This window comes from Mauremys reevesii, linkage group 16 (assembly GCF_016161935.1).
Source record: "Mauremys reevesii isolate NIE-2019 linkage group 16, ASM1616193v1, whole genome shotgun sequence".
NCBI lineage: Eukaryota > Metazoa > Chordata > Testudines > Geoemydidae > Mauremys > Mauremys reevesii.
The window spans coordinates 26,240,009-26,266,303 of record NC_052638.1 but is presented as its reverse complement, the minus strand read 5'-3'; the positions used below and the strand labels follow the sequence as shown (position 1 = coordinate 26,266,303).

The window sequence follows — 26,295 nt, the reverse complement described above, 5'->3', positions numbered from 1 at the left end:
CCCTAAATGGCCCCCTCAAGGATTGAATTCCCAACCCTGGGTTTAGCAAGCCAATGTTCAAACCACTGAGCTATCCCTCTCTGCCTCCCTACCTCTTACTTCATGTAAGTAACGGTGGCAAATTCAGTCCTAAAGCCTTATTAAACTAGATATTGTATATTTATGAGTTTATTTGATCAGCTATAAAAAAAACTTCCCTAAACAAACAGTTGGTAGTATGGTTATGCTGTATTATGGACTCTCTCATTCCTTTCATTGTATAACCATACTGACAAGCTGGATAAGCAGAGAAACCAACAGACAGAAAGGCACACGTTCTGTATATACCCCATATTTCTGCTATATTCATTTAGCTTTCAGACATCAATTACATTTGCACTCTACGCAAAATAAAGTATAACTCTGAACTACAGGGAGAAGTTGCACGTCTCCATAAAAGTTCTGTCCTCTGCACATCGCTAGCATCATTCCACAATTCTAGATAATCTTCATAATAGGGAAAGTGGAAAAACTACCCTCCATTTTTCACTGATACTTAAATAAATGTGCGGTATGGGTTAAGCTGTAGCTTAGTAACATATGCATAGTCACCCTCTCCTCCCCTGTATCTCACTTAGGGCTCAACCACTTATGGGTTAGAAAGAGTATCTAACCCAGGAAAATGATCTGCTTATTCCAAAATATTTTTTTTTATTATACAAATGTATTTATTAAATGAATTAATGATAACGTCCTTATGTTAAGCCACAGAGGAGGTGCATTGCAGTTTGGGCTACAGTCGTGCAAGCAATCGCACCTTGCATTTCCACGAAGCCTCAGCCCTGGCTTGGACAGACCACTTATGGGGATAAAATAGTTGTTCAGTTTTCAGGTCCATTCTGTCCTTGCTGCAAGGATGTCAGTTATCATAGAGGTTTCTGTGATGTGGACACAAGTCCACTGAGAACTGGATTAAGACCATCCACTTATTTCATCTACTGGAGATCACTGAGCAGCCACATAAAACAGTCTGGAACTACTTAGGGGCCCCACTCAAACCAATGACCTACATCTATTTAACAACCCCCTTGAACTCTGTTTCAGCATCCCTAACTTAGCTGGGTGGGCTTCACTCACCCCAGTAGTATTGTTTAAAACAACAGCCATATTCTGCTCTAATTTACACCAGTAAAACGTCGCTGGCTTCTATGAAGTTGCACTGGTGTTACTGACTGCAGAATGTGGCCCTACACTATTAGATCTTTAGGGCAAAGAACATGACTTGCTCTGTCAGTCAGATTCTGACTGCAGTTATGCTGGTGTAAATCCAGAGTAACTCAATGGACAGAATTGGATTTACATTGGATTTACACTGGTGTAACTGTGATCAGAATCTGGCTCTATGTTTGCAAAGTGTAATGTAAATTAACAATTAATTCTTCTACCCTTACTCCCGCTGACTAGGACGTTTCTCTGGGAGTAGTCCCATTACGTTCAGTAGGAGTGTTTGGAGAGTAAGGTATTAGTCAGGAAGAGTAAGCAGAACAGAATCCAGCCAGCTCCAACTGAGTTCTGTTTTTATGGTATGTGTATAATAGGTACATGTGATCATTCATCTTGTTTTTTCCTTTTAAATGTATCAGTTTAAAATTCAAATGACTAAGTATGTGATGTTTTGATTTCCAACAAAATTGCTTTTTCCAGTATAAGAGTCTGATCTTTTTGCTCTCTTTGACTCTTTTTAATTCAATCCTAATTGCACTTTTATTCAAGGAATTAGTAAAGATTAAAAAAACCCACAAAAACTTACATTTGTTAAAAATATCATTTTAAATGTCACTGTCCCCACTGCTCCACTTTGATCCTTATGAGTTCTTTGTCTTTTATGTTTCATTAACAGAGAATTTACTCTAAAATTGGGGTGTAAAAATCAGTATTGGAGTGATTTAAAAAAAACCAACCCAAATCCTCTAACTACCATCTTCACATTCCCTAGTCTCCAGAGGGCCCTATCCTGCAGGAATTGCATCTCCATTCAAATTCTGTGGCAGCTGAGAGCACTCAACACCTTTCAAGTTACATCTGAAGATGCACAATTCAAACAAAGCATTCCTGCCTCTTACAAACCTATTACTGCCATTCCTTTAAATAAACCAATCTGGAGCAATAAAGGCCCAGAACATACACCCAAAGAATAGCAAGCTGCATCTGTAGTGTCTCCAAAACCAGGTTAACTTTCTTCTTTTTTACTACAGAAACTTTCATCTACGCAGGAGATAATTAAACATTATGATTAAGATTCTCAAAGCTGACTGGAAGATTTACACACAGCTTCCATTAACACGGCACTGCTGGGCCCTTTGGGAAGCTGGGGAACATGAAGATATTAGTTTTGTTTTAATGTTAATGGGAGCTGTGAGTGAAATCTTTGCCCCAATGAAGTCACTGGCAAATCCCCCATTTCAGTGGTGCCAGGATTTCATCCTGTGTACCTAACTGGTGCAAGTCCTGTCCCTACCCATCCCCTGCAGGTGTACAGGAACCCTAGTACTGCCTGGTGCAGTTCTGCTGCCTAGCAGGCGGAAGGGGCTGGATCCTAGGAGCTGCATGGAGCTCCTTATTTCAACAAGTGAACGGTGCTCAGTAAATGTTCTCCTGATATGCTAGCTAGCTTCAGGCAGGAGTATGGGTATGGCTGGTGCGTAAGGCTAGAGCCTTCCATTTTCAATCAAGCCATATACCTTTTTCTGATTCTTTGAGCACAGATACACTAGAGGAGCAACTTTCTCCTATGATGCTTTTCAGCACAGCAGAGCATAAATTCTCAGAGATTTCCAGTAGCAACTCAGTTATATATGGGGCCAAATTCAGTGGGAGGATAAATGTAATTTTACACGTTGAGCCCAATTCTGCCTCAGTTGCACAGGTACAAGTCCCTCTGATGTAAATGGGACCTACACTTAGGTATCTGGGTGCAGACGTAGCTGTCAGTCAGTCACAAAAGCAGTGCAGCAGAAGAGCGCTATAACTCGCATTCGCTGGGCATTCAGTGGGTGTGCAAAGCAAGTGCACGGTACACCAGCTGGGTAAGCTAAGATTCTAAGGATGGTATTAAAGTAGGAAAACACGCGTTAACTTACATTCTCTCCCTTAGTTGCTTTTGCTGCAGTCCATCCGTTCATCCTTTTGGTGTGTAATTTATACTAATTCTGCACAACTCCTGAACACCAAATGTGCATGTTACACTAGGCTATGCCCAACATGTAATTCACACCTCCAGTTGTGTCCCTGTTTTATCCCAGTTTAGCCCAGAGAATTCCATTTACTGCAGACACCAGATGGCTACTGCTCTCTGCTCATTGGTGCTCCGAAAGCTGAGTCTATCCCTATCCATCTATATTTCTGAATCAGAGTTAAGCTTGTACATTAATAATGCTCCTCTTTATTTTTACATTTGGTTAAGTTGTATTGAATTTTTTTCCAACTGTTCACCTAAAGAAACTAAACATGTCCAGAATGATCTGTAATATCATAGTCTGGAGAGAGAATACAACCAACATGGTCCTTATTTCCACATCCAGTATGTCTAGGATCATTTTGTTTTGGAATCTGAGCGGACGGAGGATGACAGACACAACCCAAATGGAATTCCCAATGGTTTTTTTTTTTTGTTACTACTGCAGAATGAGAGGGGGGGAAACTTAGTCAACGAAAGGGAGGGCTCATGAGAGGTGTGCCATGGCTACATTCCCGAAGAAAGAAAGACCCTCCTTCCGTGAGCTGTTGGTAGGGTCATATACAGGGCAGGATCACTAAGGAAGGAAGACTACAATAGATCTGCTACTTAAGAGATGTGGTTCCCATTCTTCAACTGGATGAAACTTGAAAGAAATCAAGTAAAAAAAGCCTTGAGCCATTGGCCTCAGTGGAGTTATTCCAGATCTACTCCACATAACTGAGCGCAGAATCTCACACTTGGCCATTTCAGTGTTACTGAGTTGTTCATTCTTAACATGAAACAATAGATGCCTGGGTTTGATTCTGGTCCCACTGAAATCAAGAGTAAAACTTCCTTTGACTTAACTAGGAGCAGAATCGGGGCCATCATTTAACCATCAACTTCTTCTCCCCAAATAAATATAATTAACATTAAAATGGTAAAAAAAAAAAAAAAAAGTGCTTATTCATTGGGGTTTCTTACAAACCAACACTGGATTTTTTGTAATGCAAGTTTAAAAAACTATCATTAAATCTTTTCTTTATTCAATTATAACAAACATTAGTGGCCCAAACTCTGCCTTCATTCATACCCACACAACCACAGTGACACCAATGGGCCAAATTCATCCCTGGTGTATCTCCATTAGAGTAGAATGACACCAATCATGATTATGTATCAGTGAGGTTATATGAGATTTATGTGAGTGCCAAATTTGGCCCAGTGCCTCCAACATCTTTCACCTTTCCCAACTGCAAAGCTTCAACCTTTGGTGTAGATAATACTGGTGCAATTCATTGGCCGGTGGAAGGCAAAACACCTGCAGAACAGTATGACACCAAAATGTTAAAGATTCCCTGAGTTTTTCATTATCTACTTTCCCAAGAGAGAGATTTGCTGCTGCAAAAGCTTCTAGAGTTCTGAATGGATTACCTGCCAGCACTGGGTAGCATCTGCACTCCATTAGAACACAGACGTAACAGGAGCCTGCCCTTTGGACTGTGATTCCTTCATCGTTTCAGCTTTACGTTGAAAATTTCATTTTTCCAATTCTTGCCAACCGATCCTTTCTGTGTATGTGTATCAGCATTTGCTGCATAATAGCCTTCCACTATCCACGTGCAGGATTCCTTTCAGATATTGCTTTATGTGGTCCTCAGCAGATAAAAAAGCAGCAATTTTAGCCTTTGAACTCATACCATACTGCAGTAAAGTGAAAGCAACACAGCACACGTGAACCCTAGAACACCTCTGCCTAGCCTATGTATCCTGTGCACCAGCTCTAACCGGCAGACTGTACTCACACTGGTTGCATCAGTACAGAGTGAGAGTGCATACACGCTAGGCTAATGACCATCCTGCTTGAGAAAATTGCAAATAAGAACAAATCAAGGAAACACTGAACTTTGAATATGAAAATATAAAAAAATAATGGAAAATCAAAGATTAGAAGCCAGAGAGGGTGACCTACATGGACTGAGCAGGGGTTGGAAGTCAGTAACTCCTGAGATCTAATTCCAGCTCTACTGTGTCCTCATCTGTAGAACAGAGATAGTGGGCCATATTCATTCCTTCTGTACCTATTGATGTCAAAGGGATGAATGTAGTTCAATAATAACCTCCTGAGATCACAGATAAGGGGTGTCAGGAGTAATTATTTAATGTTAGTAAAGTCCTTTGCCAATGTAAAATGCTGGCGTGTATAGCTATTGTTATCAATTTATTATTAAATTCATATGGTAGGGAAATCTGCCCAAATCAGTAACGTACGGGTTAATGTAGCTTTAGCTGTGTTAGCTAAAGCCTACTCTGTACAGAATGTTGTGACTAAGTGCTCAATAGATCTATACTCTCACACTCTTTCATAATTTAAATCTCGTGTCTGGCATGCCTACATATTTCTTCAACTGAAATATGCATTTTCCTTTTCAAGGCTTTATTAACCCATGAATACACTGGGCCTGATTCTGATTTCACTTATACTGGAGTAAATTTGGAGTAACTCCACTGAAGTCAATTGAGTTATACGGGGTATAGTTTATGTAACCATCAGGACACAATTCCTTTTGGCCGCACACCTAAAACTTTTGTTGTGACAACCGCTGTAGCCAACAGCAGCACCTTAATACAATTTCCAAGTTCTGTTTATTTTCTTCTACACAGAATAATGGGACATGACCCCCTTGGTGTAACTCCACTGAGTCAACAAGTTACAGTCAGGATGAAATTGGCCCAATATATTTTGCAGGAAATTTTTTTAAATAAATGGGACAAATCCTGTTCCCATTGAAGGCAATGGCAAAACTCCGATTGACTTCAGTGGGACCAAGATTTGGGCCAATGGACCAAATTCATTCCTGGTTTACCTCAGTAGAGTCACTCCATGAATGAATATGGCCCAATAGCTTTTTAAATCTTAGCTTTCATAAATGAACACATGCATGTAGGTCACAATATATATACACAGAAAGACACCTATAGTAATCACCAGTGGGATCATTAAAATAATTAAGCTAGGCCTAGAGACAAATTCATTTCATATTATGCTTCTTACAAAACATACCCCTCAACTTCACAGTCCAGAGAGTGTATTTTACAAACATGCTAAGGAGTTAATGAAATATTACTCGAAGTAGACTTTGTCTGCATGCCATAATAGGGTCTGTATAAATCAAAACTCGACTTGTGTGGACAAATGGCAGTGAAATACATTTAAAGTCCAAATATTAAGAGGTAGCACCACTTTACTGCATTTTTACAGTAGTTGACTATGACCTCAGGATATGATTTCCAATGGAATGCCACTGGAGCTTCATTGTTACATAACTCCTCCACATGGGATGTTGAGTGTGCTGGATGCACAGCATTAAAAGAGAAAAATCAATAAAGGAGAATCCCCTTTGTTTTGAGTATAAAGCCACTGTAACTGTTTAACAGTGATCACAGACAGAATACTTTACACTGTTCATCAACATGAAAACAACCTCTACCCGCACATGAAAGCTAGAAACAGTTGCTTCTATGGCATCCCGTGGGAGAATTTTCTCAAACTATTCTGCTCATGCTAATGCTATTCATGCTCCACTTGCAGTGCCATGTAAACTACTTCATCTTTATTCTGTGCAGCTGGTGCCACTGTGCCCTGTCAGGTGAAAGGGTAAGACGGGCATCCTGGGTAGTGGGAGCCAGAGAAAGAATGAGGAAAATCAGTATAATTCCCTGAAGGACAAAGAACTGGTCCAACGAACAGGTATTTTACAACATCAGAGTCGGTAACAAGTCAGGATGGCACCATGAGTTGGATCCCTTTACTTCCGTTGTCTGAAAGCTCTAACAATGCTTTCCAGAGCCCTGTCTGGAACCAAGAGCCTGCCTGTAATGACACATTTTTTACACAGGCAGCACAGCAAGGGAATTATAAAAGAGATGAACAGATAGAGGCATTTGCATTGCTCTTTAACCACAATCAAGTTGTCTGTTCAGGGAAAATAAAAATAGAGTAGTTGGACAAAGAGCACAAGGCTAGCTGAGATCTGCACCAAATATGCTGGAGATACTGCTCAGTGCTGATCCTTGCAAAAGTATTACCCCATAACTGCTCCCAAAGGTTGTGTGAGGTAGAGCTCTCTACTGAGGGACCATTGGTCATGTCAGGAAGACCTGTCTAGGACTAAAGGAGCTCTGCATAATCAGAAAACCACCTAGATTGTCCTTCCCAATATACTGTTCCAGTTGAACTGGCAAATAAACTAACAGGAATGTTTAAGCTTCTCAAATTCTATTTTTAGAGCAGCCCAGGAATCGCAATATAGATACAATTTTATGTTCAGAAATCAGATAAGCTTGATCACTACTATCGATTGCTCACCATTATTAGCTTGTTTTCCCCCAAATAACATGACACCCATTTATGCCAATGATCTCCAAGTAACCTAGGCTTAGATAAATATTAATTTGGGGGAACGTGATTAGCAGAGACCAGATAAGTGACTTTGTCCTTGCAAATTCCATTAAATGCTCTGAGTAAACATCATGCCTGTAATTCACTCATGAACAGAGCTCCAGCGCTGGGATCCAGTTGATGAGAGTTGCACTCCCGTGGGGTAAATTCTCATCTCAGAAGGCTGGCAAAAGTCCCCTCGCAGCAGGTTCTGCTGCATAAGGAGGGGCCATGCCGGGGGGGGGGGGGGACACACACATTTTGCATAGCACACAGCTCCCTGCATGCCATCAAGGCAGGGCAGATCCAGGTCTGAAGAATCCACTCTTACACAGATCCTCCTATTCCCCTCATCTCACAGAAGCATGGCATTAAGACCAGGGGAACCACTTCAGCCTCAGCAGAGTAGCTTCCTAGGATAAAGGAAGAAGATTCCTTCCCCTCCGCATTCTCCCAGTGCCCAGCCCAGCTACTCAGGCTAGGCGCTGGCTTGAAGATTTTGCCCCTTATTGCAAGAAAGTGAGAGGGAGTGTAAAACAACTGTTCCAAGCTGTAATGGTGTCAGTGTCACTGTTTTCTTTTCACAGAGGCCAAATCATGTCCTCATCACCATGGAGAGATCACACAGTGCATTTCTGCACTTCTTGTGCTCTGCAGAGCTCTGCTCTAGCCATGTAGCAGCATTAGAGGCACGTTTGGAGGAATGGCAAGGAAATGCTTACTAAATCCATTACACCTCAGCATCTGCCCCTAAATTGTAAGGGTGTGTGGAGCCCTGACTGTGTATGATAATATTGAATAATATTCTGCATCTATACAGCTCCTTTCATATGAGGATCACAAAGCACTGACATGAGTAAATTAAACCACACAACACTCCTGGAAAACATTATTTACATATGAAGAAACAGAGGCACAGAGAAGCAAAATGACTGGATTAAGTTAAATTACTTGCTTCAGAAACCCAGCAACAGAACTCAGATGTCCTAGCTTCCGGAATCGGGCATCTTTCCCCTCATTCTTCCCATGACTGTAGCAGCAGCAACAGGGCAACTGCCAGGATGCAGCCACGCTGCCTCAAGAGACCAGGTTGGGCGTGAGAATTCCTTTCCCCTCTCTCCAACTCTTATTCACTGATAAGTGCAACCCTTCTTTTCTATGATTTTATGCAGACTTTTTTTGGGGGGGCAAGCATTATATGACCCTAAATTGGCCTTTGTCCTGCATAACTTTACCTGACAGAATTCCCCTGGACGCCAATGGGACTTTCGCCCAAGTAATAACAAAATCAGAGTCAAAGGATTTAGTCCTAAATGTGGGTGAATGAAATAGCAAGTTCCTTCCATAACAGTGAAAATTCTAATGTTAATCCAACAGAAACCTAGGTGCGCAGACATCAAACTGTGAACAAAAACTCTGTACACTTTTAACTGCTCTCGTCTGTATCACACACAAGCTTGCCTGAAACAGCAGAACTCCCTGTATTTTCTTGCAATAATGGGAAGTAGGCAACTCACTGGAAACTTGCCTTTCAGACTAAATCCTGAATTTCTCTGCCACCCAAAAATGTAACCTAATTTGTAAGTGTGCAATCTTTATTCCATATTCTTGCCTCCTGCTCTGCTGAATGTTTGTAAAAGAGTGGCTCCTACCTCTTTCTCAGCGGTCTAACTGGATTCTGCTGAAAATTAATCAGCTGAGGAAAACTGATGTAAGAGAGGAAAGTAACTGCAAATTAGAAATTCACCTAAAAATATCCTTTGGGTTTGAGCTTTAAAGTTCCTAAGTTTTAAGTTCATAATATGTAACCTTGTCTTGCAATCCATGCAAAAACAAAATGCCCATTTTGGAGTTTTGTCGGCATACGGATCAAACTTGTAAAATGTTTGCCTGTTGGATAATATACTATGATATGTATCCGTACAGAGTAAGAGCCCAATTCTTAGAGCTCCACTGAGGCCAAGGAGAGCTTTATCACTGACTAAAATGGGAAAACTCACTAAAGGTGAAATTCACAGTGGTTTGGACGGTCTGCCTAAAGTTCTTTACTCTTTTTAAACCTTTTAATTGGTCTGCCTGGGGGAGAGGTGTGAGTTCCAAGGAGGAACAAAACACCACATGCACACTTTGCAGGTGCACTGACCCACAAGTAGACTGGTGTGGAGGGAGTGTGGAATAGCCAAGAAAGGAACATAGTAGCTATAACCATGATGTTCCAATGGCCCAGAACTACTGCTCAGAGGGCACAAAGGGGTAGCAGAATGCAAGATCAGGCCCAAAAGGTTTGAGTATTAGCCTCACAGACTGTTCATGGGAATTCCATCCCCATCTAGTTCCCTGACTAAAGCCTTGAGCTTGTGTGGGAAGGGGTGAATTTCAGCCTGCTTGCATGTGTATGGTATACTTCAGTGTTTGCTAATTGCATATAATTTCCATTTTCAGTTAACACAGCAAGAATGTCCAAACATGACATGAGACTAGCAAATAAATCATAACAATGACACTAAATTGTTTGTGTAGGTGCAGAAATGTGAGATATTGTCAAATGTGAAAAATCTGTACAAGAATATATCCCACACCACATCTAGATGACACTGATTGGGACAAAGCCAGTGAAAAACCAAGCCATTCAAAACTGAGGCTAGCACTCCCTTCTTAGCTTATGTGACTATGGGGGAAAGAAGCACAAAGGGCTTTAGGTAAGAAGAGAGGGCTACACACTGTTCCCACTTACTGCAAATTTGCATGCCAGTGTAACAGCTTTAAATTAAAATTTCTAGATGTTTCTTCATTTGTGCCACAAGACAAATATTACTGAAACCTAGGAGTTTTTTAACGTATTTAAAATAAAAGAACAAAACATATATTTAATGGAAGGATATACAACAAATATTAATTTTCTAAGGATGTTTCTGGTAAATATATTTAGCTGGTACAGAAGAATAAACTAATAAAGAGTGCACTCCCATCCTCCCAGATAAATATTAGATTTGGTCAGAAAATAAGACTAAACATTTCTGGAAAAACATTTCCTTTTTTTTTTTTTTAATTTAATTTGAAATTTCCACTGGAAAAAACAGTAAAACTTTGAGATTTTGACTAGTTCTAGTAAATATGGACTTGGGGTCTAATCCTGCTCTCATTAAAGTCAGGGCAGCTTTTTTCTATGCACAGTGTGCATGTGATTGAACATTATGTATAATAACAGTTGTACAATAAGGGCCTTTTCTTTTTTAAGAGCCATCCCATCCTATTAGATAAATAAATATGTATAATTTTCAATTCACTTTATATACATGCTAGAGCCTTCACAGCTTTCGCAGTCTGTCATGGAAATCTGTGTTCAAGTGTCAATATGTGAGAGGGCTGCATTAGAGGTAGTCTGGGTGAAAACATGAATGAAATTTCTAGAGGAGCTGGCTGGCAAATATTAGTAACTTGTCTGTTTTCTTTGACTGTTTTATTTAAATATGCGACATGGACTGTGGGAGTGCGTAAGAGTGTCTTTCTTTTGCATGCCTGTAACTTAAAACTACCAGTGTTAAGACTTTTTGAGAATGTATTAAACAAAAATGAATGGAATAAAATTAATGTGAGACACTCAGTATACAGATCCAGCCAAGGTAGAATGTGAATCTCCTTGCACATCCAAAACTCATAATAATTTCAATTAATTTTGGGGGGGGGGGAACAAGGAATACAGGATCATTCACTAAATTGTAACTCTCCATTAAAACAGGTTAATAATGGAAACAGAATTTTACACATAACTGTCATATAAGTATATCTGTTCCTTATTTTTTTGGAATGCTGGCATATATCTTTTGAGAGATACAATAGGTGAGATAGTATCTTTGCCTTTATCCTTTGAAAGGCCAACATATTTGTTTATATATTGTTTCTGTCGGTTGGAAAAAATATACTGTACCATAATGAGAAATGCAGACTTGGAATGAATCATGTATAGTGGCCATTTAATTAGTTTCCCATTTGTCACACTAGTTAAAATGCTGCTGCTGCTTTTTCTTCTTCAAATCACACACCTGGTACAGATGAGCTGGTCATGGCACATGTGAATTAAACCACACTGTGGAGGAGTTTATGTTTCTATAACATAGCTAAATAAGTTCCCTTGCAGGAAGTGCATCATGTAGCCTATGAAAGTTTACAGCAGAAGATGTGACTAACACCTTTTGGGCCTGATCTTGCATTCTTTACTCATGAAAATTCACTCACTGGAACAAATTCTCCTCTTAGTTGCACTGATATAAGCTACAAAGACTTTAACAGAGTCACTCTGAAATTACGCTGGGATAACTGAGTACAGAATTTGGCCCACTGACCTCAAATCATTCACTAGTTCAAATCACTGACTCTCACGAGTCATGGTTGCAGAAGCAGATCCTTAATTTTCATGAATTACAGCTGAAACACATAACTTATGAATGGCAGAACAGAGCAAAGCCATGAGTGGGCTGAGCACAGTCAATTCTACCAAATTACAATGAGAAATGTATCACACTGTCTGCTGTCAGGTGTAATTTATATCATACCAGAAGGGTGACTGAAAAGCAGGTATAGGCAGGAACTTACCATGCCTATAGTTGTTCTTGTTAGGCCTGATATTGCAAGGTTGGAAAATGTTCAGGACCTTGCAGGATCAGGCCTATTATAAGTACAACTGAGAAATAAATATGACTGAATGATTTTTCTATTTTCCATTAGCATGAGGTGCGTGTGTGTGATATAATGTAAATGATAAACTAAATGTATATTTAGGATTTCAGAGCATACAAAAGCAAATAAAGCATGTAATGCAGATACACAGGAAAATTATCCCCTACACTTTAATTTTTAGGGTTCTGAAACTTTATTTTCTGCAACTGTATCAAAGATTCAGCAAGCCATATGATATCCACCCCTATTCGGCAAAGTACTTAAGCACACATTTAAGTGGTTTGTTGAACCAGGGCCTATAAAATTTGATTAATCTACAATACTTGAAGCTTTTATGAAATGTTGATTGCCAAACTGAAAAGAATTTAATATCTTGTATAAATAAACCAAAAAGCTCTGCATGTGTGAAAATAGCTGTGCCTCCATCTGTGGCCACCCATGTCTTCTTTGCAGCGTGGGCTTTTCACTATTACCAGCTGTCTCACTCAGCAACACATATCCTTTTCTCCTACACCAGCTCAAGACCCAGAATCCCTCTCTCATCCATAATAACTGCGAAGGCAATTTATAACCTCATGGACGATATTCCAGAGAGCAATGAAAACAAAAGGCTTTGTGACTTTATCTCAAGAACCAGAACATTGAATCACTGGGAGTTTTGCCACTGAATTCAATGGGAATGAAAGCAGGCCCTCCTGAGTAAAGAATGGGGTAACCATTTATATCAACTCGAACACTGAAGGAACCCAACTGGCAAAATGAAACAAAATAACCAGAATCTGTCTCTCTTTAAATACAAAATGTGTGCTCTGATACCTCTTTACTACATATCCCCTCTGGTTTTCTGACTGACTGATGTTATTCAAACTTTAGGATCTGGGGTCCAATCCTGCAAACCTTTACTCATATGAGTAGATTCACTGAAACCATGGGCAAGGATTGCTTGAGTGAGAAAGGGTTTGCAAGTTCAAGCCTTAAGAGATAACAAAACACATGCAAATGCAAGACAATACACAACAAAAATATCACACAATACACTAGTGTCTGACCAATAACTGTTTTGTACTTGCAGCTTAAAAACCAAGAGGAATACACTTCTGTTGTTTCAACAAATAGAAGTAACAAATCTGTATTATAAGCCAAAACCTCTAAATAAAATCTGTGCATTTATTTTAAACATTTATATTTTGCAAGTTACACAGTTGAAGTTTCTATTAAATAACTCTGATATGGGGCATATTTTTTAAAATGTCAGCAGTGATTTTTTTTTAATGTGGAAACAGATGTGTTATTTCACTGCAACTGCTGCATATTCTCTGTATTTTCTTTTTACTGTGAACATCCGTCTGTTTTTTTGTTATAAATCTTTCCCCACTGGATAGATTTCTTCCTTGTAATTAAATACTAGACTGAAGTCTTGAGATAGCTGGTCTCCTGAAAAATCATGTTGTTTTTTGCCTAATTTTAAAATATTGGCATTTCAATTAATGTTCCTTTTCCATGGACCATTTCAATGCACTACCTAGCCTTGGACTGAAATCACAGCCATATGCTTTATGACATCAGAGGCATTTCGAGGTGTCTCCATAAATGTCATTTACTGCTTGGGAAACTGTCAAATCAGTGCAAAAATCCCTAGTTCTTCTGAAGGGAAAATACGTGAACAAAAAAGTAGCTGAAAAGGCTGTCCCTTTGAAGAAATACAGGTCATGTTGACAGCAGAACCTCTGACAATGAAACTGCTGATCTGTGTCCTGATTTGCATTTGGGATCAAAACTGCTTTCTTTAGCCAGTGTGACCAAACACCTTGTACTGTACATCTCATACTTCCTGTTGTTCAGATGTGAGGCATTTGACCCTTACACAGAATAAACACATTCTTATAAACAAAGTATGTTATTCTTCAATCTCAGAATACTAATTTTGGTGGATGTAGTTACAAATCTAAAGCTATCAAGTAACTCTTATGAGACACTCTGACGAATATGCTTTTAACCCTTAAATCATTGACATTCTTCAGCTGCCAGCCTAGGGCCTGATCCTGAAAAGAGCCGAACACCTCCCACGAGCATCTCATAGAATCATAGAATTCAAGATCAGAAGGGACCATTATGATCATCTAGTCTGACCTCCTGCAAGATGCAGGCCACATAAGCCGATCCACCCACTCCTGAAATAATTCTCTCCCTTGACTCTGCTGTTGAATGCTCCAAATCATGATTTAAAGACTTCTAGTAGCAGATAATCCACCAGCAAGCGACCCCTGCCCCATGCTTCGGAGGAAGGCGAAAAACCTCCAGGGCCACTGCCAATCTACCCTGGAGGAAAATTCCTTCCCGACCCCAAATATGGCAATCAGCTGAACCCCGAGCATGCGGGCAAGACTCTCCAGCCAGACCCTCTGGAAAAAGGCTAACAATATCCTATCATTGACCCTTTGTACTAATTACCATTGTGGCACGTTATTGACCTATTGACTAAACCCATTATCCTATCATACCATCCCCTCCATAAACTTATCTAGCTTAATCTTAAAGTCATGGAGGTCCTTCGCCCCCACTGTTTCCCTCGGTAGGCTGTTCCAGAATTGCACTCCTCTGATGGTTAGAAACCTTCGTCTAATTTCAAGCCTAAATTTCCTGACTGACAATTTATATCCATTTGTCCTCGTGTCCACATTAGCACTGAGCTGAAATAATTCCTCTCCTTCCCTGGTATTTATCCCTCTGATATATTTAAAGAGTGCAATCATATCTCCTCTTATCCTTCTTTTGGTTAAGGAAAACAAACCGAGCTCCTCAAGTCTCCTTTCATATGACAGGCTTTCCATTCCTCGGATCATTCTAGTGGCCCTTCTTTGTACCCATTCCAGTTTGAATTCATCCTTCCATGGCGGTCTGCACCTCACAGAATAAGGCCCCAAATGAACACCGCAGAGGGTTTATGTATGCATCTCTCTGCAGTTTCTCCTGCCTTAAAATACTGGGCAGTTTAAATAATTCTCACTAGATGTATCAGTAACATGCAATAATTATATACAACTTTAACCTGATGTGCAGTTGCAAATAAATACATTGTGTGCTGGACATTCTGCTGAAAATGAATGTCTAGTGTCACTGCTGTTGAATAAGTGAGTATAGATCATCTAAGAACTCTACCAACCAATACAACTGCAGCTATTATAGGGCTTCTGCTGGCTGACATATGTATCCATAAGCACCCATATAAAAGACGAGCTGTTGTTTATTTTTTAACAAAAGTTTGTTTTGAAATAAAGAAACTGATTCATAGAGTGGTGAATATTATAGAACAGTCACATCAACAGGTGCTTCAAACATAGCAGTGTGGTAAGGAAGATGTTGAGAAAGAAAATGAATAGACTGTCTAAAGAATACATACATTTTGCAGTCTTTTTTTCCCCTATAGAACTCTAGTGAAGTTCATGTATAAACTGGAGATTGAATTATTTATAAGTTTTGAATATATAATAAATCATGTTTCACATTCCACACAGGTAAATGTATATTTCCAAGCACTGAAACGAAATAAGCACACAGCCTGACAACACTGAGGTCTTACCTGGAATCTGGATACTTTGTCAAGGTAGCCAGGCTGCTGGTATACATGTGTCCTCCTACATCAATGTGCACAGGAGCATTGGATTTGGTGAGTTGAGCTGGGAGAGGAATTCCTTGAGCAGCCAGGGGAGAAACTGGGGACCGTGTTAGAGACAGACGGGACATGCTTCTTCCCTCCTGGAAACGGAAGACAAAAAAGAACAGTTTTTCTTAAATGTAACTGTGTGTTACCTTTATTTCTAGTGTGATCACAGATCTAATCAGATCATTTTTGCATCTGCCTGATCACATATTCAGCTAACAAATTATTGCCACCACTGTAATTAAGTGTATTTGCATCATTTTCTTCAAAGTACCAGAGGGGAAGAGAAAGATGCTTATTAGCAATAAGAAATCAAGAAAAAAAATTTCAAGGTGTCAGCCTCAAGGGGCATAAAACAAACTGCAAAATTCTAATTAAAGGTCGCGGGCTTATGTGTTAGATGTGAAATATCCCCTGACAAACGAATAACCAATTTGTGAATTGGGATTCAGGGGTTTTTGCAAGTTTGTCTCAGTAACGAGACACCTCTAAATTAGTGATTTCCTCAGCACCTAAGGCATTTAGTTTATACATGTAGTAAATTTCACATCAAACTATGAAAAATAATAGATTTTATTTTTAATAATTACAAAATAAATTGATAACTATTGATTATATCTTAATAATAGATATAATGAGGGACTAATAAGCTTTCAAACTGAAGGAAATGAATAGCTGGACGCAACAACGGCAGAAATAAATATAAAATGACCAAAGTTTTCATGACACAAAGCTTTCATAAATGCCATATCTAGCATTAGAAATCAGAAATATACATATGAACATGTATATTTATTATTTTAAAATATCTAAAATTAAATGGAATTGAGTCTAAATATTTTTAGCTGATTTACAAATTCATGCACTGAATTTCTGCTTCTGTTAACCTACAACAAATATTTAAAAGACTTTCAAAAACCTCATTTGATGTGCAAGGGACTGCTAGGGAAAAAAAATATATATCTCCAAAAACTCTTCAGGTACTATAAGAAAAGGATGATAACTGATTCTCTCCCAGATACCAACATGTGTCTTACACAATTGATTTAAGTTAAATAAAAAATTATAGGTAACATACATGACAAATGGAAAAACTGCTCAAGCTTTTGGAAGTTCTATCAGACACCAATGTGTCTTTACACAACTGAATCAAATCAAATCATAATGAAAAAACATATATGACAGATGGAAATTTTTTTCAAGCTTTTGGAGGTTTTATAAAATTCCGCATCCTTTCTGTCACATATGTGTAGAACAGCATATGCAAAATATTGTAATTAAAAACATTTCTGAATATAATCTAATTTTCCTGGTATTTTGTTTTGCAGTCATGCTACCAAACGTCTAGGCTCTTCCTAACATCTGATAGACGCTTTATATGCAGTATTACAAAGTGAATGTCCAATTCTTCCAGGTTACTTTGGGGACATTTCTAAGAATCCTAAAACTGGGTCTCTCCTTTCTTTTAACAATAAATATTTTGCACAATATGCTTGCCCAAACCATTCAGTGAACATATAATTGACAAGATTCCTTAAAAACATGGTTACCAAAATATATGGAAAGGTACTGAAAATATGTCTCTCAACACCTTTAAAAGAAAACCACATCTTAGATTAGTCTATTTCATCTAGTTTAGTTCATAACAATTTTAAACTACTCCAGTACAGAAATACATCACCCCATTATGAATCCACATCCTTTTCTCTTCAAATGCAGAATGGACATCTGCACTGAATGCGAACAAAATATCAACACTAGAACTTCTGTGTCAGTCGATGTGAAATTGGCATTAACATTTTTACTGTAGCACCACCTTCAAGGAAAATGAGTGAATCCTTTAATGTCTAAAGTTGTTGCTTTCTTCTTTCCCACAAGGTCCTGTTGTGGGCAATCTTTAGGAAATATGTCATATCACAAATAAAACTACTACTTTTTTAAAACAAGGTAGTACTTTAGCAGTCTGTTCTCTAGTTGTGGATGCTATATCTGTCTACCAACACAGAAAAGGATGTGTTCCTACCAAAGAGCACTGCAAGCTCATGTTCATTCTGTACTCCTTCACTTAAATGTAAGGGTCAGTAGCTACAAGCTGAATGTCAACTCTGCCTTTGTTCTAACCCTAACTATTATCACTAATGATAAAGGTACAGACCTTGCAGGATACAGACCTGCCTTGGAAATACACCTCATGGAGTTTTACAAAAAATATGCCTAATTAGGGCTCATCTGGACCCCTACAATTTCTAAATGAAATCAAAGAACTTGTAGTTCTCTTTAAATAAGTCTTACATTTAACCGTTGTCTTGAAATACAGACTCCAATTTTAAAATATGCACAGAAAGCTAAAGATCAAGTGATCTGAATCTATTTGTGCATATTTAAACACTGCTACTGTCTTACGATTTTGTTTAATGTTAGTACATCAGCAAATGCCTTGATCTGCAAACTGTCTGAGACTCTCTGTGAGGCCATGCCCATACAGTAGAGATATTTAATTTATACTATTCACTGGAGGGACTTTTTGAACAATCCTCTCTGCTTTTGGCATCACTCAGCTATAGTATGCATTGAAAAAACACTTAATTATAGAAAATCACTGGAAAACTAAAATAGTTCACAACCTTGTATGGATTTTCATACTTACTGAGGGGTTCCAGGATTTTATTTTGGGGGAGGGAATCAGAAGGAGAACTGAAATACAGGTTTGTTTAGGTAGAGAAGATTAATATGATAAAATAACCCAAATGTTTAATAAAGTTGCGATAGCCAATGATTTTTGTATTAGTTAATCAATAAAGAGCATAGGTCTTAAACACTACCTAAACCTTGTAAAAAACACTTCCATTAATCCTAAAAATAAATATTCCTGATTCCTTAATCCTAGTTTTTATTGACTCTCTTCTTACATGTATTGCTCAACATAAACTGCTGCTAAAATTCACCAAATCAAGTAATATATTTATTTTATCCACAGAGCTGGATCTTATAAGTATTTATCTTGTGGAATTGTTTTCTAATACTGATGTGAAAATTAAAACCTTAAGGGTAAATACTGAAGAAACATTAACAATTTTCATTTTTAAACCATGTAAAATAATCCATGTTCTTTAGTTGCCTACAAAAGGGTATAACATCACTACTAGTGGCACAAGCAATAACCCTGCTCTAATAAGTAACACAGGAACCTGCTAAAGGCAAAATCAATAGAGCCTGATTCTCAAATTATCTGAATATTTAGTTTTCCAAACATTACACACCAAGATTTTTCAGAGCCAGCTTATCTTTTTCTGCCTTTCTAAGAGAACTGCATAAGTACTGCTTGTAAAAACTATTTGCCCATGCAAAGTGAAATAATCACAATGCCATGCTCATTTACACACAAAATGATTTTGTGTCCCATTGTGCTCACAGTTGTTCAGCTCTCTAGGGGTGATTAAACTAGCTATGCTGCTACAGCTTGAGATGATTTCACTGAATCGTTTCTCCATGAAGTTGCTTCTTTGCTAAGCTGTTATTTTAACCATAAAAGGTAAACAGAAGGCAGTTGTAAGAGCTCCATTCAGCTCCATGCCCAGGGCTATCACCCTAGGGCCGAGAATGCTGAAAGACTGCAGAATTTTCCAGGGTGTTGCCTTTCTTCCTCTGAAGCCTACAGGAATACTGTTCATTTAATACACACTCTAGATGATACATTTCAGATCCTACTAACATAAAGACTTCAAAAGTGTAAGAACTTTTGGGCGAATGAAGCTTTCCCACCTCTGCACATAGCTTGGGGCCATGGTAACCAATACTGCTGTTGATGTTGGGAAAATACAGTAGAAATAAACTGCACAGAACAAGGCAGAGAGATAGGGACAAGGGAGGTGAAAGGTTCCAGAAGAGAAACAAGAAACAGTCTGGAAGGGATAACAAGAAAAAAAAGGGAAAAGAATTAAAAAGAAAGCAGCTCTGAAGGAGGGACAAAGTTAAATCAAGGAACAGACACTTAAAAGACTACAGATGGGAACCAAGACTAATTAAGGATGTAAAAGTGCTTTGTTTCTAAAGTTTATTGTTGCCAGGATAAAAATTAATTGAAACTAATGCTGTTATTCACTCGTGCAGTTTAATTCCTTCATGCACATTTAAGACATGAAATGAAAACTGCAGGTTTAAGGACTTGCCATGAAACAGCTCTCTATAAGATGTTGAAAGGGGGCATCTTTCAACCCATATGCAGCCAGCTAGCTGTGTGTGCATCAAAGGCGCAAAGTCCAGTCTGCTGCAGGACCACTGACTCGTCTTTAATGAGATCAGCACCAACATCTGTTCTCTGACTGGTTCCTTTATTGGATTCTCGTTGAAGCTTTTTTTCTCCCCAGAGACCTTTCTTTCTTTAACAGCAGATCTATTATAGCACTAAAAGTAAAACCACCGTTTCAGCCCCCCGACACCCCATTTCAAGCACTTTGGAGAATAACCAGCTAAAGAACTTAACCTTGCACTCCCGTGGCTTCATGGCACTGTCTGTATTTCCAGGGAGGTAGGATTCAGCCCAGCCAGAGGGTCAAAATTAAAGAGACTTGGCATTACCTTTGTCTCTATAAACACGTAAACATGATAATATCCAGAATCTCTTAGGCGACTTTGAGCCGATTTTTTATTTTGTGAAACCAACCTAAGACAAAGAAGTGATCAGGTTATTTTAAAACCTTGGCCAATGGGTTACAAAATAAAGTCCATAAAACATTTGCACACACCTCAACACTGCTTCGGAAAACACTGGACATTTGCTAGCAAGTGGATTAAGTCAGAAACTTTTTGGGAGCCGTTAGCTTGTTGAGCTCTCGTTTTAAAAAAAATTCTTTCCCCCACTCTCCTCCCCCCATTCCTAGCACTCTCCAATCTATTTAGTGTAAGTTTCACGTCACCCAAATGCCTTTCCCTGCTGATGGTCAGGGAAATCACCAGTAAGCCATGCACACCGGCCACTAAACTTCTGGCTTTTTTGTTAGAAATATATACAGCAATGCCCAAAGGTAACATTCAAAAAAAAAAAAAAAAAAAGGCAGCACAACATGGCGTCCCTTACTTATTCTCACATAACAAGAGATGCCTTAAATGAATGCAGGGGAAAAAATATGCACCTCCGATCCTATATATTTTATGTGCAACCAATGGTGGTGAACATTGGCCAGACTAATGTATTAATTTTGCAGAAGTGTGCCACATTACATGTAGGAACAGAAATACAAACTATAGCCTAGAGTGGTTTGAAGTCTACACCAAATCAAGCCTTCCACTCTGACTGGCGCCAGAGTTTCATTCACAGACCGCCCGTGTTTCCATATTAAGCTTTGTCATCTGCCTTCCCCCTTTGTGTTTAGACACCCTAGAGACAACCCCAAAGGACGGACCCACAAAGTCCCCACGAGAACCAAGAGGATCTCCCCTGAAAGCAAAAGGGGGAACCAAACCACAAACCATCAACAACCCCCCCGCACCCACCCCCACAAACAAACATCCCCCCTCCCTTCACAAACAGTGCAAGGAAAAACAACCCCCCAAACCCTAGATCCCCCCTCCCAGCCCTACAACGCGGTGGCAGCGCCTGCTGCCTATTGCAGCTGCCCTTTTGGAAAGTGCAATTGTTGCCAGTGCTCCTTGTGTACCATTCAAAAGCCCGGGACCCAGTTAGCTCTGCCTCCTCCGCGCTGCGGCTTTGCCCCCGGATCCTTTGCCTTCTTCAGTGCTGGGGCTAGGGCGGCAGCAGCAGCCTAGGAACCCCGGGCACCGGGGCTCCAGCAACACTGGCCATGCTTTAGAAAAAGGAAACAAACCATACACACATGCATGCACACACACACGGAGCGCCAGCGCTATCAAAGGAGGGTGGATGAAAATGGATCCTGTAGCTTTAAAAAAAACCCTCTGTCTCTTCTCCAGAGCCAAGATCTGAGTTAGTTTCAAGAAGAGGCACTTTCCAAAAAAAAAAAAAAAAAAAGCCATGCAATGCAATGCGCACTCCCCAGTCCATGCAGGGAGAGAGACAGGAGCAGCAGTCAGAGCAGCTTTCCTTACCTTGAACACAGAAGAGAGATCTGCAAACCCCCCTTTTGCTTTGGGCTCTGTTGGGTTTGTGTGTTGATGGGTTTGTTTTTGGCTTTTATTACTATCTTTGTTCCTTAGATCCTGCTGTGATTATTATTTTTAAAGCTGCTTCTTCTCTCTCTCCCTCTCTCTTTTTTTATGCTTCTTCTGTTTATTTTGTGCGTGTGTGTGTGTGTGGAGAGGGAAAAAAAACCCTTAAAATGAAACTGCCGAGGCTGTTATGAGAAGAAAGGCAATAATCCCGTCTCTAAATAACAGAGGGAAGGGAGAAGAGAAGGAAAAAAGGCGAATTCTTGCTCAGGGCTTTGCAAACGCCTCCAGGGCAGAGGATTAGGCTACAATTAGCTCAGCCCTTTGCTCTCGCCCTAGCTAATTTTGCGATGAAAATTGGATATTTTTCCCTCCTTTTGCTGGCGATCTCCAGATTAAAAAAATACCTTTACAAATAAAATTAATAATAACAATACAAAATCAGATGGCAAACCCCAACCCCCCCTCCTCCTGCTTCCCACCCCCCTCCCCAAACTAACCCCCCTCTCTCCTTGGCTGCAGAATCCTTTTGCTAACGGTTTGGGTTGCCAGCTCCTCTCCTTCCTTGGCTGGGGGGATAACGGTTTAATGTTGTGGAATATCAGGCCACTGTCACGTCCTTCAATAGACTTACTGAAAAGAAGGAGGAAGGGGGGGAAAAAGCTGATTTTAATCATTGTCATTTGGTCTGATGTAATATTTCCCCAGGCATTTTCAACTAGGCATAAATTTTCAGCTCCCAAATAAGTAACACAGGGCACGTTTCTCACATCTCTTGACTCCTCTGTTACAATTAGGGTAGCACCCACTCTGCACTTGTTGATAAACTAGATCAAGTTAACAAAAAAAAAATCAAAACTACAGCAATCAAGCTGCAGATCGGGGGTATTTTTGGGGAGGGGGGGTTGCAATTATTCCCTTCCCCCCTCCCCTCCGTTTTCCCTCCCCTCGCTCCCTTTTCACCCTTTGCTAATGTCTCGCATTGTAAACGCCAAATTTCCTGTAGGCCATTAAAACCAAATGACGTCTATCGACATGCATTGTGCTATTGCAGAAAGCGCCCTGGCAGGCCGCCCCTGGCCAAAAGCGCCATTTCAATTATAGCGCACGGCTAGATGGAGATGTCTGCCATGAAGATTTCCCAGGCAGACAGGCAGCTCCACAGGCGCTCCGCTGGCTTGGCCACAACAGCAGCCGCTGCTGCTGCTGCTTCCCGTCGCTGTGCCTCCCCCTTTGGAACCTCACACCCAGCCCCCCTCCCTCCAACCAGCGGAGCAAAAGCCTCCATAAACTTTTAACAAAAGCAGATTGATTTGGTTCCCTGCATTTATTTATTTTTTTGCAGCTCACCCAATCTGGGATATTGATCTCGAGGGAAACCTGCATTCTCCACCTCCCCCCACCCGTACTACCCTCCTCTCCCACACAATGATGTTTACCTTGAATAAACTTTTAACATTTGTGCGTGTGGTTTCATGTATTTATTATTAATATTATTAGTTGCAGATGGCCAATGTGGCATATGGATTTCGGGAGAGTTGCCTGCTGGGCAGCCTTACACCAAATATATATATTTATAATATTCGTCCTGGAATAAACTTTTTTTTTAAAAATCTGTCTCCTTTATTTTATTTATATGATTTAATACAGATCAGGACTTTTTTATTTTGCAGATCACCCATCTGGCTAATGAACACTATAAAAACATCCTTCTCAGCCCCTTCCTCCTAAAATTATGTTTCTCTCTGAATAAACTTTAAAAAAACTGTGTCCTTTGTTTCATTTATGTGATTTCATGCAGCTCAAACCCCCTTGTTATTTTTGCAGTTCATCACTCAGCCATGTTGATCTCCAGAACGTACCTTTCCTTGACCTCCACCCTCCCTGAATTTTTTCAGTGCATCATGACTTTTCAGACCTCAAGAGTGTAAGGATGGGATATATTTGTGTGTGTGTTTGTATTTATATATTACAAAAATTTCAGCCTCTGTGGACTAGAATTAGCTTAATTTTAGATCTTCAGCGCCTACTAGCTGCAAACAACTGTAAGTGCAGAAAAGTTATGTAATTATTTATTTATTTTTTTGTTATTGCAAAGGTCAGGCCATTTTCATGGTTAAAGGGAAATCAGAATTGCTTGTCCTCACCAGAGAACTCCTCTGTCAGAGAGAGGATCTGAAGCATTGGGCTGCCACTCTTTGCTTTCCTGACATTTATGGGCTGAGCAGGAAGGCGTGGGAACTAGTTGGCTTGTTTCATTATTTTTATTATTGCACCATCAAGGAACAAAGTGAGAAAGGCAGAAACCCCTAAAATTGGGGTTTTTTAAAGTTATCTTCCATGGCAGGAATAAACAGAAACTTTTTTCCTAAGGGTAGTGTTTTTTTTTAAGAGTACAAACTACAGCAGAAGAGGGAAATTTTCTCATTAAAGTTACATCCCTGCAGTTAGTTCAATTACTTGATATATGCAGAAGATGTTGTAAATTTAAAGATTTAAATAGCTTACAAAGATGCCGGAGGCTCCATCAGTTAATTTCCTTAATTTATGGATTTTTAGCTGAGCTTCTGAAATGAAAAGGAGAATGAGAACTAGGTCAGCTGAGAGATTTGCATCCAGCACAGACTCAAATTTGTTTTGCCTTGACCATCCTACCAGGTACCGTTTTTAGCAGGGGCAACAGTTTCACCTTTGGCCTTTGAAGTATGTCTCTGTATTGCCTATGAAAGCCCAGCACAAAAGGGTGGATTTTATTTTAAACTAACCTCCTAAACATAACAGTGGCTTCAAACAGCTGCCTCACCATAACACTGGACAAGATTCTAGCCTAAGTAGTTTCCCTTTAACAGTTCAACAAGTGCAGTTTCAGGAGAGAAAGAAAACCCACTGGGACTTAAAGTCTTTTACGGCACAAGTCAAATAAGACTCTTTTGGTGAGGCACAGACTGAAGATTTTGTATGATTTAGCAGCTTCATTTTTGTTTCATCTGTAGGTTATGGTCTAACTGCCAAACATAAAATAAATATGAGAATCATGAGCAGTAATCAAAACATAACTGGAAATATAGTGTTTCTATATCAAGGCCCAATAAAGAGGAAACAGAAATAATTAAAATATTTTATTGTACAGAAAGCAGAAATTGCTTCCTTACTCAGTCCCAACCCATCTCAAAAAGGTATAATTTAATTGTACTGCATAGTAATAAAATGGCTGGGTTGTTTTTTTGTTTTTTTAAGATCAAAACAAAGACACAATTGTAGCTGAGATTGAAAAAGATGTATGTATTACACAGTATTGTTTTCATGATATCTCGAAAGGGACATTGTTCTCAATTTAGGGTTTTTTTGTTACCCATAATACTGTAGTAGATAGTAAAGGTGTTCTGTATAGCACTACATGCACTCACTCAGTTCTTTCTTCTCACTCAATTGTGTGAATGCCACTTTGTTGTTGTGTTTCAATATGTATGAATATATACATATGAATTAATACTTAAAAGATTTATATAAACTAAACAGTTTTAGGAAGCAACATTGCAATATGATTAGTGTTGGTGTTCATGATTTAACATTACTTTTCCCACTAGATGAAGTTTCTAAGATTTGCAAGGTACATGTCAAGGACGGGTATATAAATGGATTTTTATTTATTCACAACTCCAAGACTAATTGCTTCTCTTTGCCTGAAGGCCAAGAGATTGGTTTTAATATGACACTTCAAAAGTATTCATAGAACTACACAGATACTAAGTGTCATTGTTTAAGAGAGAAATCTCGCTATGGTACTTGTGACCCTGAAAATAAAATCTTCCACTGTTTTTCAGAGCTTCACTTAAAGCTCAACTATTAAAAAAATGTACAAAAGAAAATATTAAATACTTTGCAGCAAACAAGAAAAAAGAAACAATTTTAGAAGTGAACATAACTTATTTTCTTAGCAATATTATCGCATCCTTTATAAAAGAAATCCAAATTCATAATATAAAATTTCTGAGCTCAGGTATGGAATATTATAATTAAAATTGGTAGCTTAGAGGATAGCTTACCTTAAGTGTTTTAAAAGTTCTTGGCTAAATGTGAAACGTATTTTATTTAGGTATTAAATAGCACAGGCAATAAACTATTTTGCATTTTCCTTATCAACATTTCTTTGTATCCTGTTGCAGATGCTTAATTTGTATTGAAAAGGACAAA

General features: G+C 39.1%; 1 protein-coding gene across 13 annotated transcripts in view; it reads right to left on the bottom strand.

The window, feature by feature from the left end:
• KCTD15 (potassium channel tetramerization domain containing 15) overlaps nucleotides 1-23,979 on the bottom strand; it is a 54,942-nt gene extending 30,963 nt beyond the window's left edge. The window contains exons 1-4 of one of the 13 annotated variants that reach the window (XM_039502979.1): nucleotides 23,211-23,323; nucleotides 22,602-22,734; nucleotides 20,459-20,638; nucleotides 15,895-16,070 (exon numbers count right to left, since the gene is read on the bottom strand). In XM_039502979.1, coding sequence (XP_039358913.1) covers nucleotides 15,895-16,070; nucleotides 20,459-20,479 — 197 coding nt within the window. In that variant the 5' untranslated portion in view covers nucleotides 20,480-20,638; nucleotides 22,602-22,734; nucleotides 23,211-23,323. Of the gene's footprint in view, nucleotides 1-15,894; nucleotides 16,071-17,656; nucleotides 18,164-20,458; nucleotides 20,639-20,720; nucleotides 20,843-21,632; nucleotides 21,879-22,041; nucleotides 22,538-22,601; nucleotides 23,039-23,064; nucleotides 23,324-23,963 lie in introns of those variants that run through there. The other 12 variants (XM_039502987.1, XM_039502980.1, XM_039502981.1 and 9 more) reach the window with 12 other exon arrangements.
• Between the last annotated feature and the right edge of the window lie 2,316 nt (nucleotides 23,980-26,295).